Below are 16859 nucleotides of genomic sequence, written 5' to 3' on the forward strand. Positions count from 1 at the left end.
CAAACAGAGATGACAGTGCAACACTGACATTCAGCCTTCTTATCTGCCACCCCAGGCTACAGTTTGGGCTAGAAGGGTGGCTGCAGTATCTCTGCATTGTTTTTGCAAAGTACCGGAGCCACCACGTGCGTGTGAAAACACCCCACGGCAGACAGCGCTGTACATGCACAGCCGTCCCCCGCTGCAGCGACGCAGAGCGGATTCTTCAAGTGACTGTTCCCACCGCAGAATTCGTAACAGTTTTCTGTCTGTGCTTCCAGTTACTTAAAATAAGTGTTCAGCGACCATTATGAGGTGCTTCCTTATCTCACTGTAGATGGCTTTTCTGTATGAAATAACAAAACACATTCTGAAGTATTTTAAATTGAGCAACAGTCAAGCTTACTATATTTTGATCACTGTACGGAAACCTAAGGACTGTTGTGCTCTAACCTCCATTACAGTATTTAACTAGTCCCTCTGTGCGGGGCTTCTCTCTACCCAGCGAAACCCATCGAATCTGCAGGGGCAGAGGAAACAGTTAAGTGCACTGATTAGGCATCAAAAAGCATTACAGTAAAGAACAAACCAGGCATTCTTAATACAGGGGTGTTTTATTTAACTACAACTCAGCTATTAGCGTGACTCATGTTAATCACATATTATGAAAGAGAATTTATTTTAGAAAGTGGTAATTTTTCAGTTAAGAATCTTCATCTTAACAAAAGCACTACTGGACTCACCCTCTGGACAGCAGGGCATGTGATGCTGCACATAAGAGAGTGAGTTATGAAACCCTACGTTGTTAGCAACACACGTCACGAATGCCAAGAGATTCTCAGTATTACAGGAGACTTCTCTCCCAAGTTCTCCTGACTGGGTGAGAACTTTTACAGGCAGTTGCCAGACACCAAAGGGAAAGCGTGATACCGTTACATGTTTCTGGCACTTATTCTAGGTGTGTAAAGAATCACAGTGCAGATTTGGAACCGGGTTGAGCAAGAAGCAGCAGCCTGTGTTTCTTAAAACCTGTTCTGAGGCTGTTCATTCCCCTGGCATCCCTGTTTTCGTACATTGTCCTCCACTGCAAACCCACTGCACAGGAGGCATGCTGACCACGCCGGAACGCCAGTGTGGGACACGAGGGCAGGGACAGGCGCAGCACCGATGGCCAAAGGCCTGAAGCGGAGCTTCACCGGAGCTGCCCAGCCGGGAACACGCTGCTCCTCCGAGCACCAGTCGCACTGGGCAGAGCCTGCTCCTCCTTCCCTCGGGCGAGCCCAAGCATCTCCCAACAGAGGTGGCTCTCCAGCAAAATGAAATACAAAGGAAATGCCAACAAAAGCCAAGGGAAAGGACTGTTGCCCTTTCAGCAAAACAGAAACGTCTTTCTCCTGAGGCCAGGTAGGTCCGTGCCAGCCAAGAACACGGGCGGCTGGTCTCTGCCCGGCGCGGGGGCCGCAGGAGGGGCTCAGCACTGGTGGCACTGCCCCAGCGCAGCATGGCTTTGTCAATGCGCTGGCTCTCCGTACAGCTACAGCAGGAGGTTTCCCAGCACAAATACTGACCCTGCATTTTTATAAACGTAATGTTACCATATATATAATGTTATCATCTATGTTATATAACAAACATTTATTTCAACTATTTTAGTAGAGTGCAGGTAAGATGTAATCCACTAAAATTGGCAGAATAAGCAAGTGCTTTAAAAAAAAACTATGCAAACTTATTTAGGATTCAGATGAGGATCATTCTACTCAGCTTAGGGGCAAAACATTTAAATAAAAAAATGCATTTTTTCCACACTGAGATTTTAATCCTGGATTAATTATTTTAGACATTTTCCATATTAATTAAAGCAGTATTGGTTCCTTCTTAAGTTCTTTATCTACTTTCTTTGAGTAAAGCTATTTAATACTGGAGATTGTGGAAAACATTTGTTCATGATTATCCAGACACACAGTCAAACAAGACTGAAACAAGAGCAGCATGCAAAAATGTATTTAAGGACTATCATCCCAAAATGCTGCTAAAAGCTATTAACCAGTACGTGTTAATTGCCACAGCATTCATATTAATTTTCACTTCAGGCCCGACATTGTGGAATATTTCCCTTGATACATTTTAAACAAAGTTTAATTTAAGAAACTGCTTCTATCAACACTTATGAAAATTAACAGCCGAGCAATTAGCACTCATGAATTATCCCTTCCCCCATGCTTTCTACAGCATCATTTTTAAAACAGTTGCTACAAGAGAAGTTGTTGGTTTTTAACCCATTACCAAAATTAGCCACAAGAAACCCTGTAACACTATACAGAGGTACCATTCCTCGCAATGGGATTTTTAGCATCTGTCCAGCCAAAACTCATGTTGACCTGTTTTTATTTAAATTATCTCCAGTAGTCAAGCAAATCCACAAAACCTCTATAAGGTCAGAAGAACTAGACTTCCTTAAATCTTCATTTTCAATTAGTAGATATGAAAATAGAAATATCTTGAGAAAACTCTAGTCTGCATGCAGGAAAGGTTTTTGGCCTTTTAACTCAAGTTTATTCTAGAGCTGAATGATCCCTTCCTTACATTTTGATTGAGGTTTTCCAACTTTCTTCTTTGACTATTTTGCATCTCTTTTTTGACTGTCCTGTAACACTTCTGTGTTTGATAACATTCTTCTGGGAGTGTAGGAGCAGCCATTTGGTGGCAAGCACATCAAAAATTGAATTGCCAAGACATTTTAGTGATTAAAATTTCTTAAAGGTAGCAGAGACTTGGAAGAAAAATGAATGTGGACTGGCTTCAAAGATGATTTCAAGGGGAACTGTAAACAGAGCCCTTAAGAGTTACTTGTTCAGTATGCAGTTCCTACAAAGCTGAACATTTGATTCCAGCACAATTTTCCTCTATTCCAGTAACTAAATACATCCTGGTAACATTTTTCTTGCTAGTGGGAATGGTCATGCAGTTGAATAGCTTTGACACTAATACTGTACTAAATGAGTATCCTTTAAGATTAGTATCTCAGAGAAAACTCATCGTCATGCTTTCCAGCAACTCACGCAAGTTACACTTGTGACTTCAAAAGAAATATTCTGAATTTCTATAGAATGAAAAGATAACACATGCTTTTAAAATAATTAATGAAAGCAGGAAGGTAACATGTAGGTAAACTGAAGCTTACGAACCTCAAAGCTGTGTCACTGAAATGAGCCATTACAACACTCCTGTGTTTCATTTCTGCGACCTGGCTATGGCTTTCAAATCTGTCTTATGGTCAGTCTTATTTTCCCAACCTTATCAAGAGTTGGCAAATTGGAACAATAAGCCATCAGAATTTGATTTTTGAAGTTTTATAAACAGATATATACCTGAAGCTGTCTATAAAATGGATGATAATTTAATTTGCATGCAGATAAAGGAAATCAATTTGGCCACTGATTTCTTAAGCCTTCAAGTAATTTTCTATACAAATGGCAACTGAAGTAATTATAAATAACTAAAGGCTGCTTTTCATACAATACTCTTAGCAAGAGTTTTCAAGATTTAACAACCAAGATGTACAAACCACATGATTTACAAACCAACCAAACAGATGCAGGGGTTAGGTTTACTTCAACTATTTTAAGGAAAAACTTGAAGATACGGCCAAGAGTAGTTATTGTCTGTGTGTCTTTAGTTAAGACCTGAAGTTTTACAATGTACACGAAAGCCACAGGTCTGTCCTACGTAGCTGTGGGGCAAGAATCACCTGAATTCTTGAGCTGGTTAGAATGCTTCCATTGCAGTTGCATTTCACAAGCCATATTCTCTAGTATTTGATAATTAACGAACTGATCAGAACAAGAAGAAATTAGAGTGCTTTAAAATTTTATTATTTCATAAAATTGCAGAAGTGGTTGTGAAAAAGGCACTAAATCTGGCAGAAAACACCTGCAAGATGTAAGCATTTCAATAAATTTGCTTGGTTGATACTATGGCATGCAATGTTTTCTTACTTTTAACTGATTAGTTTAAAACAATACATCAAATGGAGGGAGGGGGTGGGAAGGACCCTGAAAAGAATGGTTTTATTTGATTTCAGGTCAGTTCGAGAGCTGAATTAGTGGTTAGTTAAAACCATTCAGAAAGCAGTTGAGTACACACACGAACAAAGAGCTTTGATACAGCAAGTAAAGCTTTCCTCGTGCTTTGCCAGTGAACCACAAAACATGTGTTATTCAACACGCTGAAAATCTGTGTTACAAAACTCAAATATATATAAACCAAAGGCCTAGTTATAACCTTAAAGATTTCAGAGCCATTGTGATCCCTTGAGTAAATACGTAATTAAGTAGGGTTTTTTTAAGACATGTTTAATTAGGCCCCTAGCCCCTCCTCATCCCCCCTGCCTCTCCCCAATTATGTACCATTTCCCCAAGAGATATGTGGCTCTGTTAATTATGTAAATAAGTCATGCACTATTCCCTGAAAGAACTGTATTATGTGAAAAATAGTGCTCATCTATTATCAACAAAAATAAATACGAGACCTATGATATTTCATTTAAAGTAATTTTTAAAAGCTAGATGTTTTCAATTTTACATTACTGTCTGAAAATACAACAAAACTGAAGTAAAATAACTCACTACTGAACTATAATGTTTCTTCTATCTCTCAGATGGTCAAGTAGGTATTTAGAAAAATAGACAATACATACAGAAGTTCAGAGAATAAATTTTATAAGCATACTGCTGACAAACTTAGCTGTTAAAATTAATATAGTGAGATTATACTCTTAACAAAATGCCAATTCAATTATTTTGGAGAGTTAAAAAAGGTATTTTGATTTCTAGATTACAAGCAAGTTGACTCCTATCATACCCTACATATCACAACCGAGTAACGTTGAGGTATTTCACCAGTATCTCAAACTATTATGTATAGTACAATTTCCTTCAAATGGACCAAACACGTGCTAAATGCATCAGACTTAAATATGAAAATTAAGATGCTCATTACAATCAACTATAATTCCTATTAATACAGCAAATAGTAGTTTGGATTATCAAAGTGGGAAGGAAACATGCTTAAGTCCCTCAAGTTTCTGAGAAAAATTCTAGCAGGTAGCCCAAATCATGCTCAAGTAGTAAAGCAACAAGGCTGGGACATCACTGAATTACAATAAATTTCTCTTAATAAAGAGGTATTCATTTTATTTTTACTTCCTCTGTGCATGACTGTTGGTAGTACATTTAAGTCTTTGCCAAACTGAAACTTCACGACCTAAGAACAGCAAGCTTTGAGTTTAGAAAAAGGTCATCTTAGTGTTGTCAGCATCGAGGTACTGCTATCATTTATTATTAAGGCCGGAAATTTTGAAAAACTGAGTTAGCACTAATTACTACATACTAGTAAGCATAAAATAACAACAGAGGCAGCTTTTGCTACGTGGACTTCATAGGTTAAAGGTTAACATTTCACAAATATTCTAAATACCTCTAGATATGCTAGTGGAATTACATATCTGACTTTCCACTTTAAGAATACTTAACAGAACATGAAATTCTTCCATCACAATGGTAATGAAGCTCAAACTTCATACTCCCACAGGAGACTCCACAAACAAATCCCGCAGAAAACAGATCTGTGCAGTATTGATAATTGTTTTGGAACAATATGCCACTGATCCATCACACCAATGTTTATATTTCAGTTTCTAGAGTTTATGACAGAGAAAAATACTTGACAATACGGAGTCACTAAACTGCACACAAGGAAAGACAGTCATCCACCATTCTGAGCAGTATCAAATGCGAGCTCTTGAAATTAACATACTCAAGGAATGAATTTCACCTACCAGGTTTGTAGTGAACATCCTCTGAGTATTATATAAATGAGCACTTGCGCAGAACCACATTGTTTAGTCGTTTTTTTGCCCCAGATATTGACCAATAGATGCTTCAGTTTTCCACCCTCAAAACAGACAGTGGCTTTTCCCACTCTCATTAGAGCATTTTGAGGATAAAGACAGCATAAATCATGGAATATCCAGCAAGCGCTGTGATGTAGCTAGACAGAATAGATTTTTTTAAAATGCCAAATAACCAATCATTTATACAAACGGTCTCACCATGAACTCTGTAGAGAGATGTCCTAGAACTCTGCCACACTAAATGTTTACCTAACTAATCTGCTGGAGAAGAAAACAGCAAGGTAAGGTATGCCTAATGGTAAGGCATAATTTTGTAATGAAAATGGGAGAAACACTTCTACCGAACCTGGAACCATTATATTTAAGACTAAGAGAAGCATGTTTCTAGATACCCACTTTAAAATAACTGATGGCCTACCATAAAGTCTAATTAAAGCTTGAACAAGTAAATGCACATGAGAACTGCCTAAGGCCTATCATCTTCAGGTCAGGGACCACCTGGTTATGAGAGAAAAACATCTGGTCCACTTACCTTGCCGTCAAATTTTGAGTATTCATTGAAGGGGTTATTCAGCTGCAGCGGACACTGTTCAAGTCGCACAGACAGTATTGACTGCTTCCCAGAACACGGAGATTTTATTCTGAAATTCTTTTTTTCAAATAGTGAGCTCAGCTCCTCTGCTGCAGATCAGAAAAGAGATGAGAGTAGTTGTACTAGGAGATGTACAGAGGCTACTGTTCACCACAGAAAGATAACATTGTAAGAGGGAGAACAAAATCAAATATATAAAAGGACAAATGCTTTAGCAGGGCAGAATCTACCATCACTCTTCCGTAGCCCAAAGATATGAAACCATAAGAAGTTTGAATGGTGCTATGTTTAGGCTGAGGAACAGATGAATTTTTCCCATACAGAGAACGGAACTGATCACTGCAAGATTCACTTGAGTCAAGATAAAAATCAAGATTCAAAGAGGGAATTACGCATTCCTGGTCTTTCTGCTTGCCCGTCTTTTTCTAAATGAACAGTAAATGCTATGCAAAACAACTGTTGACACATCTACAATACGCCATGCAAAAGCATTTCAAACAGCTTGTAACGCATGATATTATGCTATATTACAAGACAATATTATACTACCCCATTACTATATTATAATGTCGCTATGCTGTCAGCAGTAGGCTTGGGACTACCTCTGATCCAAAAGAATAATTTCTTTGGATTTTACTTCTCATGGTAGACTGGACATGGTCTCCTCTCAAAAAAATGTCAAACTTGAAAACACCATTCCAGATAAACAGTCTGGACAAGAAAAAAAAAGCTTTCTAAACCCAAAGGTGATAAGAGTTAGTGAATTCTTTGCGTGGTCTGTGAAGGCTCATAAAAGCCTCCAACAAGCAGCTCTTTTTATATGAAGAGACTGCATAGCTGAATTTCCAGCAACAGTTTAACTCAAAATTTACAGGCATACTTAAAAAAAATTTTACAATTAGGGCTTCTTATAAGGACACTACAAAATCAGGACAGAGCCTGGGGTGTTTTAGCACATTAGTACCAATGGGTCTCATCTGCAAGAAACTGTGACTGAATCTGGACAAGTTTTTTCCACATCTGCTCTAGGAACCAAGTACCCCCAAACTCCATCAATCACTACCTGAGAACCAACACCAGCTCTCCTAGACGGACTCTGCTCTGTGTCTACATTTGGATTCTCTCACATCTCAAAGATTTACATGTTGCTTCTCCAGGGAAATTAAACTGCTCCTAAGGCAGAATGACTTGGGACTTGATCTGCAGGGAGTTGGTTAATTTCTTAAAACACGAAATTAAAACTTGTCAAATTATAACTAGTCAAAAGCTCAGTTTATTTATATCAACAGATTGCCTGAAAATTCAGACAGTTGGTAAAAGTGCTAAATACTGGCACCAAGAAATACCCAACAGTTTTGTGAGAGGCTGCAATTAACCAAAAAAAGCTTGATTAAATCCTTTTTAAATGTGGCAACTTAAACTCCATTAGGTATTATGTTTTTTGTAACAAGCTTATCTCTGGGTTGTTTTTTTTTTTAAATCTCAATTACAATTATGCTAGAGTATTACCCTTAACTGGTATTTCTTGGGCATCTGGAAAGTACTCTGTACCTTGGAATTCAATATAACAGATTACTGGTTCAAGTGAAAAAGCAAGTCTTCAAGTTTTGTCTCCAGGGAAATGTTAAGATGATTTGTTTATAATTTCCTTTGTTGGGAAGTACAAAAAGAGAATCTCAAGAATTCTTCTGCATTCATTAGTGTGACATCTGTTTTGCTTTGAGTTTTGTATAGCTTTTACTCAAGCCACATATCTCACATGACGGAATAGTTTAAATAATAGTACATTCTACGAGATTGTAAATTCAGCCGGCTCAGATACAGTTTTCCTTTTCCAGAAAACTTCATAATTTCAAAAAATTCAACTCATTGAGGAAGAACTCAAAACCTTCTAAAGATTTGTGCAAATAGCTAGAAGACAGATCTTCCATTGAGCATTTTGTCAAATAATTCCTGATAGACTTAAGTTGTGAGAGTTCCAATTAAAAACATTGAAAAAAAATATTTAAAATTCTCAGTTTCGGGAGGAGAAATAATATTTTTACATTAAACTAGCTTTAATTGCATAAATTTTAATTCTTAACTAAGTTTTGCCATTCGTCTATGTATGTATTTTTCACCTTTTGTGGTTTTGTTAGCTATATGAACTATTCTATATGGACTGAATGCAAGGCTTTTGAAAGATTCCTTCGATATATTGTTAATTTACATTTGATATACTCTGAAATAAATGAATGTAAGATGTAAATACAATGCTTTATTTCTTGCTTTCATCTAAAAATACCTACTATTTCATAAAAAATACTAGCCTTTTATATGTATAGCCATTTTTGGTTTATAGGACCCTCAGACTGCTTTACTAACATAATTTGATCTCTACACTGCATGAAGCCGAAATGTTCTTTTCATTTTACTGAAAAAGAACTGATGCACAGAAAGGTGATGTGAATTGGTGGCACAGCAGAACAAAAAAACCAGACCTCCAGTGTATTGCGCTTCCAATCAGTCAACTACCCCCAAAGCGTCTTTTTATTTCTTAACCCTGAACCAACTCCAAACGCATGGATTTTCTTTTTCAAGTCCATACACTACTACCACCTTATCTTTCAAACTCATTCCTGACAATGCAAACAGCTTGTCTCATGACAGCGGGCAAACAGATGATGAGTCAGATGCCTCAAATTACAACTACATATCCACCTGCAGGACAGCAGTAATGCTTACAAGAGTTCCTCTCTACAGTAAGGCATCCCTCTGCCGAGTGATCTCCAGAGGTGGTGCCATCAAACTCTTTAACAAAACAACAACTTTCCAGCATCCCTGTAGTTTGCATGGTGACAACCATAGGCTCGACTTTGTCTAAAGCTCAGATAAACACAGCCAGAAGGCGGCAGCCAAATTCCCCCCATCTCAGAACAGTGATTTCTGTTGTTATTGCTTTCATACATATTTTCCGATAATGCTAAACTCAAGTACCAGAGCAGACAAAGTCTCGTACACATGCACATGACAAAGAGGAGGATACAGCGGATACCCTTTAAGGCTCCTCTTTTTCCTGGCCTCTTCCTACTGTTTTGTTCTTCATGCAAGTAAGACAGAAACACGCAGAATCTCAGTGACTAAGCAGGGAAGGAAAATCAGCTCGGCCAGTAAAGAGAGATAGCGAGTCCCTGGAGTTTTTATGTAACTTACTTATTTTTTGTTTAAATTTTTTCTGCAGCAGGCAAGGACTGATCTATCTGACTGCAACGCCAGCACAATCTTGCAGAGGGGGGCACCTCCACTACTGCTGGTTGACAGATTATGTCTATCTTCAGGGCAGCACGTAGAAGAAACTAAATGTCACAGTGGAGCCCACATGAATAAAGAACCACAAGCAGCGTAGACCCAGCAGGAAACTGGAGTCTGAGTGCAATTCGGTGTAAAGAAATATCAAACAGTATATAGTTAGGGAGAAAGAAGAAAAAGAGAATTGCATCATCATTGGTCAAACGCTATAAAATATTGAGCAAGAGAGTTGGAGGTTATGGTAGATTAAACTTTAAAACCTACAACTCTGCTTACAGAAGTAGAAAGGCAAAAACATTTTAGAATGCATTAATGGAGGTATCAAACATAGCCAAACACTGTACTAAGGATTAGTGCAACCGTGTTGCTCATGTGAGCAGCTTTGTTCACTCCTCTAAAAAAAGATATTACAGAGCTGGAGAAGGTTCTGCCAATGACAGCCAGGAAGATACAAGGATTTAGGCAAAAAAAAGGAGATTACGCAGGGACCTCATTAAGATACATACAAATTTTGAAAGAAGTAGGCATGACAGACCATACAAAAGGTTTGAATGTGTGTCAAATACAACAGGAATAAATACTAGCTTGAGCTATAAAATGAGAGAATTGAGACAGATTTTTCATTTAATATATTACAATTTAAACTATGTAGAACATCCAGTCAGAAATATGTAATTATATAAATTTTTTTTAAAAAGCATATTTTTTGAGAAATCAGTGATACTAGTTTTTCCAAGGAAAGGCTAGACAAGCTTAGGCAGCATTTATTATGCTTTCATTTAAGTAGATCACATATACACATTATTTCTTAAGATCTTCCCCTTATCTAGAAAAGTAACCACAAAAATATTCTAGAAAAGTAACCTCTACGAAGTTCTTCATCACATCTGGTACACCAAATGCCACTGGAAATGGCTAGAAAGCCAGAACTTAGATGGAGATAATGATCCACGTTTTGAATGCAGGCACTTGCCACTCACCTACCCACAAAGCAAAAAGATGTCCTGTTCCTTACATACCTCGCAACAACACTAAGAGCGCTACTATCTCCATTTCTTGCTCATTGAGACAATAGAAGCCTTAGAAGATAACGATGCTACAAGACAACAGAACACACAAACACTGTATTAATACCCTACACTACCAAAAATAAAGCGGCCACTCGAATTAGTTCAGACCAACAAACTAGTTATTAAACATTTTTTTCTTTACTTTGCCTTTATTAATAATGTGGAATGCCCTAGTCATAGCTCAAAACAAACGAGATGCCTGTGGCACACCGTCCCCCCAAGCAATAAACTATGGGAAACACATAACTAAGGAATGGAAGGCAAATACAATAATTAGTATTTCCTCTATGCTTAAGTGAAAATTACAAGCTGAAAATGTAACCATCAAAAGCAGAAATAAAAACAGTGGGAAAATAGAAGATCTTTTCGTTTTACCTGAGTAAGAAGTATTTCTGTCTTTCCACTGAACATTTTTGCATTTTATTTGATTTTGTCTCTCTTTCCGCAGACGTTCTAGTCTCTGAGCTTGAAAAGAAATATTATAACTATAAGTTTGTCAATGAAAGTTTACTATAAACAAAGACATAATTAACTACCTTTATATGAATAAAGATGTTTTATACTGCATATGTAGGGGAAAAAGTCATAAAATTTTAAAGGTGGCACCCCTGAAAAGCAAATACCAACAAAAACATGAAAATGTTCTTGATTTATAATTGAAATTAGAGGATATAAAACATTAATAGAGATCATAAAGATAGTATTAACATGGAAGAGAATAATAAAATGTGAAAACTTCTGTGATTAATATGACATTTCATTATATAAATCATTAATAACGGTCTTAAAGGAATTTTAATGCACAAATGAACTGAAGTGAATATTACATTACAGGAATAAAATTACTGTTATGAATTACTCTACCCGTTTCAAAAATTAAAGATAAATGAACTCAGACTAGACTATTAAAGTTTTAAATATAAAATCCTTTATCTAAAAATCATGAAAATTATAAAATGTCAAAGCTATATAAATTAGCATAGCTTTTTCTTCAGTGTGCTGAAACAGTTTATAGGTAGTAAAATAAATGATTTGTATCTTCACAACATTAGTCAAATCCTAAAATGAATATAATATTTCTTTACGTATATTTTGACTCCATCTTCAAAAATACGGTTCGGAAAAAGCCTCAGATAGTTATGACATCCAAGAACTTACAGGCCAGGGTACCAGATTAATTCCTTAAATAATCTCTTTGTTAACAGTAAGATCTCTCTCAGGACATGGTCAGCTAAACCTGGTAGCAGCTACCCAAGACAATGACCACAAGAAGTAACTGATGTTCTGAAGCGTCCACTCAAAATAAGAAAGCAGATTAGACTGGAAAGTAGGACTAACAATGTTGATCACTGAAGGAAACAATTTGCTGGATATATTAGCAATTTTGATGTATTGAGATCATTCATTAACTAAAATGGGTTTGTAGAAGAGATTCTAAAATGCTAAATTGCTCTAACAATTTTTAGATACAATTTCAGTTCCCTGAGCAATTTCACCAGTTAAAAAAAGGTTAACAAATATTTTCTATCCCTCCTATTATTATTCTATTATTATGATTATTTCTATCCCTCCTATTACATTTGGTCTTTGAATTGAATTGTGGACACAGACATGAATTTTTTTGCCCCCATAAAAACTCTCAACCTGGGAACTGATGAAAAGAAGTAACACTTTCAGGTTTAACAGCTGTAACAAACAGTTTAAGGTACAAACACAAACAGGGACTTTGATGACTATTTCCCATTTAAGTCAACATGAGGTTAGTGCCTGTATCTTAATGAAATAAGAAATGTATCCCTGCTTATAAGTTTAAATATTGGGTAAAACACTATTGTAGCATAGGTATTTTATTCTGAAAGAAAAAACTTTTTTTTTTCAATTACTGTCCAGACTGTAGCTCAAAATTACCTTCCAAACCCCTTTCTTCCCAAATGGGCCATCATAAAATATCTGTTAGATTCATATGTAAACAACGGATAAAGGAAAAAACGTAGACTAGAAATAAGAATAATGCAATGTTTTTATCCTATTTGGTATTTTCACCCCTTGTCAAAACAAACGTACTAAAGTGCAGTCACCATCTTCACTAACTCCATCCTATTCTTCTATTTACAGTTGATCACAAATGATCATTTACTGTGGGACTGTATTACAGCAACTCCAAATTAGATGGAATTATCAGTACCTATTAGAAGTCTGAATTATTTAAGGTTCATTCCCACAAGAAGCATGTTAGTTTGAAAGATTTCCGTGTGAAAAATGTCACTGACCAAATGCAGTTCTTGTTTCATTAACTATTGGCAACTAGATGAGCCTTTGTTGCTAGCCATGTGGATTGGGAGAATTTGCTGCTTTCCCATATGCCCAACACCCTGCACAGATCTGTCTCCACTTTAGGTTTTTTCAACCCCTCTGGATATGGCAGAAGGAAGGCAGTGAGGAGATGGAGCCCAGAGCCAAAGACCCGTCTCGCTCCTATAGAAGAGGAGGAGGAATTCAGTGGCAGACAACCCCTGTGTTCTCCCCAAACATGACATGCAACACCCTAGCATGTCTCACCCACCGCACATCCCTTTCAAGACTAAGGGGATAACTTTCATATCAGAATGCACATAAAATTCATTGCCGAATTTGCATACCCACATGAGAACTACCTAATAACCAACACTTCCGTAGTCTCTACAGAGATGTGTTGAGTGTTCTCCAGTAACAGATTATTTCTACAATTTATGAAAAAGATACTATCCTGGTAAGGTACTTCGTAATAAAACAGCTTTGCAAAAGATGATAAAAAGTTATACTCCATCCACAAACAATGGTTAAAGACAGCATAAGCAGAAATAATTTTATTTAGCAGGGTATAAAACCAAGGAGAATAAAGAAGAGCTTGCATGTTAAAAAAGTTGGCCACTATTACACATTGATACACAAAATTACAAAATTACCTTTCCAAACCAAAAAATCATTATCTGCTTTTCAAAGAACAGATGTTCCTGCTCTTGCTAAATCTACTCAGGTAGTTATGGATTACGTAGAGAAGAAATGTCCTTAGCTTTGCCCATTTTAGGAGCGAAATTTGCAGATTTCACAGTTAATGAGTTTTTGTACTTATGAGATGTATGAACACTTTGTTCTATGTATGTGTGTATCTGTTTTCTTCCATCAAGAACTTAGATAAATACTTGTGCAATGCAAAAAGCATTTCTATTAAAAATAGTTAACTTTATTTAATTTATTCCTCTTCTTGTATTTTTGAATAGGGTTCAATACTGATCAACTTGCATTCTTTGTAGGCTTTTTTCCCACCCTGCTCTGTTTCAAATCATAGCCTGATTGCCTTGATAATTGTATTAGGTTCCTGATGGTAGCAGCACACACAATGGAACATTAAAGACATGCCAGATGAAAAAAGGCAAGAAACTGGCTCCCCAATGGACTGAGTGTCCTAACCATTATTTTAGAATATGCCACCAATTGGGAACTGAAATGGTTTCAATCCATAATTTAAATGGAGATTATTCTATAAGTCTACTCACTTGGTGAAATAATCCTTCAGAATTATTTTTTGGAGCAATTATATAAAACTTTAAACTTTGCCTCTCCTTCCTCATAAAACTATATCATCGACTGAACTAAACAAGACCTCAAGGACAATGCTAGGCAGACTGGCACACTAAACTTTTCACCATGCCTTAAAGTCAGTTGCAGCTATATATTCAGGTTATTTCCAAATCTAACTCTCCATCACAAGAGATCAGCACCCTGTCTTTTCTGTAACTTTTGACAACTACTTATTTGTAAAAGGTATTTCAAGATACTCAATACCATACAACATTTTACTTGTTAGGTAGAGCACATATGTTTTTTCTGAGCTCTAGGTGGTGTTATAATACCTTCAGAAATAATTTGAAAAAATATATACAGTAACACAGGAAAAAAAAGAGATCAGTACTGACAACCCTGCACCAACCTTTCCCATACATACTTTATACGGCAGAATTTTTGCTCATAGCATTCCTCGGGTATAAATAGAAGTCTGAATATCCCTCATATGAAACAAAAAATGGGACAGCCTTCTTCCAGTCAAGACAAACCAAACATATTTTGAAAAGGTGTACACCCTTAAACTTCCTAGTTTGGTAACTTAAATCCTAGCTCAAGGTTTTTCTCAGAAATAAAACTTCAGAAGACAAAATACAGACAAATCATCCACTTCCTTGGCTCACATCAAACTTCATTCCTCTCTTTTGTAACAAATAGATTTGATGCCTCACTAGGTAGATTTTTCTCAGAAAATAACTATCCTGTTCAAAAGTTAACACCCCTACAGACATTAACAATAGAAATATCAAAGACTGTTCATGTACTTTGGATTTAGACTTGATGTCTTTACAATTTAGGTTTTTTTTACATATAAAACTGACTACCTCAATGTTCCTTTGTACATGAATACGTAAGACAGCAATTAAAACTCAGCTGACAGCTCACTAAAGTAACTGAATCACACATGTCCTTTTAGAAAAAGGGTCTCAACATTACAAAAGGAAAAGTTTGACAGATACCTAGCTAACCATGCTCCGATATGTCCATGCAAGCCAGACTAATATAAACTGAATTTAAAAGGCTAATGTTATCTTGGCTGCAAACATCACTTACCTGTGTTTGATCGTCTTCTGATTCCGAAGTCCCAGCTTGAGGTAATATCGACTGATTGGGAATATATATAGCCCTGAGTCTCACCGTTGCTTCCCTGTGTTTCTGAACCACTGTCCCCATATGCTGACGAGGGATTAAACTTCTCCAGGTCAACATCGTGATCTATCAGGACCATTTCACACATCCCTGTGTCATCACTGGTCACGTGTGACTGCCGAATATGAGCAAGTATAATTGTTGGGTTGTCCAGGAAAGCCATTCTGTCCACAAGTCCACCACTTCACTATACTATCTTCTCTCCATCTTGTTTCATGGACACATGTACCTAGAAATATAATGTACACAGCATTTTAGGAAAGAAAACCCCCACAAACAAAACCCAAAACCCTGATACAAGAAGGTTTATATTTTGGATGCACAAAACCTGACTCAGTTTTGTACAGTGAATTATTTTAATTCTGTTCCAGTTTACTTAAATTACACTGCCTGCCGAGATCCACTGAAAGAACAGTGGTTTTGGAGGACAGCTTGAAACCTGAGTCCCAAGACAACAGAACACAACAGACACGTCCCCATTACTCTACAACAAATGGTTGCTATAAGGCAAAATATTTCAAGTTCTACACATAGAAGGATGGAGAGGAAATACACACAAGAAACATCTGTCCATTCAAATTAGTAAACTTACAAAACCAGATAGGGTTTTGAATTTCTTTTCACCCATCATAATAGTGCCTTACTGTTTTCCTTCTGCCTCTGCATACCAACTCTTTGATTACTTTATTACAGACCCTCTTCAGGTTTTGTATTTCCAGGAAAAACTTCAAACATGAAAAGATTAGTATCTCAGAGCAGAATATTGAACGTCTGCTGATGCATGGTGCTTCACGTAGGGCAACTGTTGCAATACAGGAAAAGCTCTATGATCATATACCACACACCTGAATTCCTAAGCACTTTAACAACAGTAATTGCCACTTACCGAAAATATTGCGCTCAGAGTAGTCAAGCCACCTTACAAAACAAAGTAGAGGCCAAAAAAGGAAAGAAAAAAACCCCAAACAAACCACAAAAGCCAAACCACACTCAAACTGTTATCCTATTTTACTGTAGCTGTGGATTTATAGTTATGTTAACATAATTCAAGTCTGGCCTGAAAGGGGCAACCCCACGCTGCTGTCTGGCCCTGGTCAGGTATTTCCACCACCTCCCAAAGGCTGGCATTAGCACTTGCGTAGCTGTGAGGCGAGTTGGATCAAAAAATGACCTGCTGAAAATAACCTGAAAAGAAAAAAAACACACTAATTTTCAGGCTGATCAATCCACCAGCAAACAGCTGCAAGAGCACCAGTACCAACACGAC

General features: G+C 37.0%; 1 protein-coding gene across 3 annotated transcripts in view; it reads right to left on the reverse strand.

Annotated features, from left to right (window-relative positions):
* MAPKAP1 (MAPK associated protein 1) overlaps window positions 1-15759 on the reverse strand; it is a 97047-nt gene extending 81288 nt beyond the window's left edge. For all 3 annotated transcript variants that reach the window (XM_059828809.1, XM_059828810.1, XM_059828807.1), the window contains exons 1-3: window positions 15497-15759; window positions 11216-11305; window positions 6423-6571 (exon numbers count right to left, since the gene is read on the reverse strand). In XM_059828809.1, the coding sequence (XP_059684792.1) occupies window positions 6423-6571; window positions 11216-11305; window positions 15497-15755 (498 nt within the window). In that variant the 5' untranslated portion in view covers window positions 15756-15759. The remainder of the gene's footprint in view (window positions 1-6422; window positions 6572-11215; window positions 11306-15496) is intronic.
* Window positions 15760-16859: the final 1100 nt, after the last annotated feature.

This window comes from Gavia stellata, chromosome 24 (assembly GCF_030936135.1).
Source record: "Gavia stellata isolate bGavSte3 chromosome 24, bGavSte3.hap2, whole genome shotgun sequence".
In the NCBI taxonomy this organism is placed as follows: domain Eukaryota; kingdom Metazoa; phylum Chordata; class Aves; order Gaviiformes; family Gaviidae; genus Gavia; species Gavia stellata.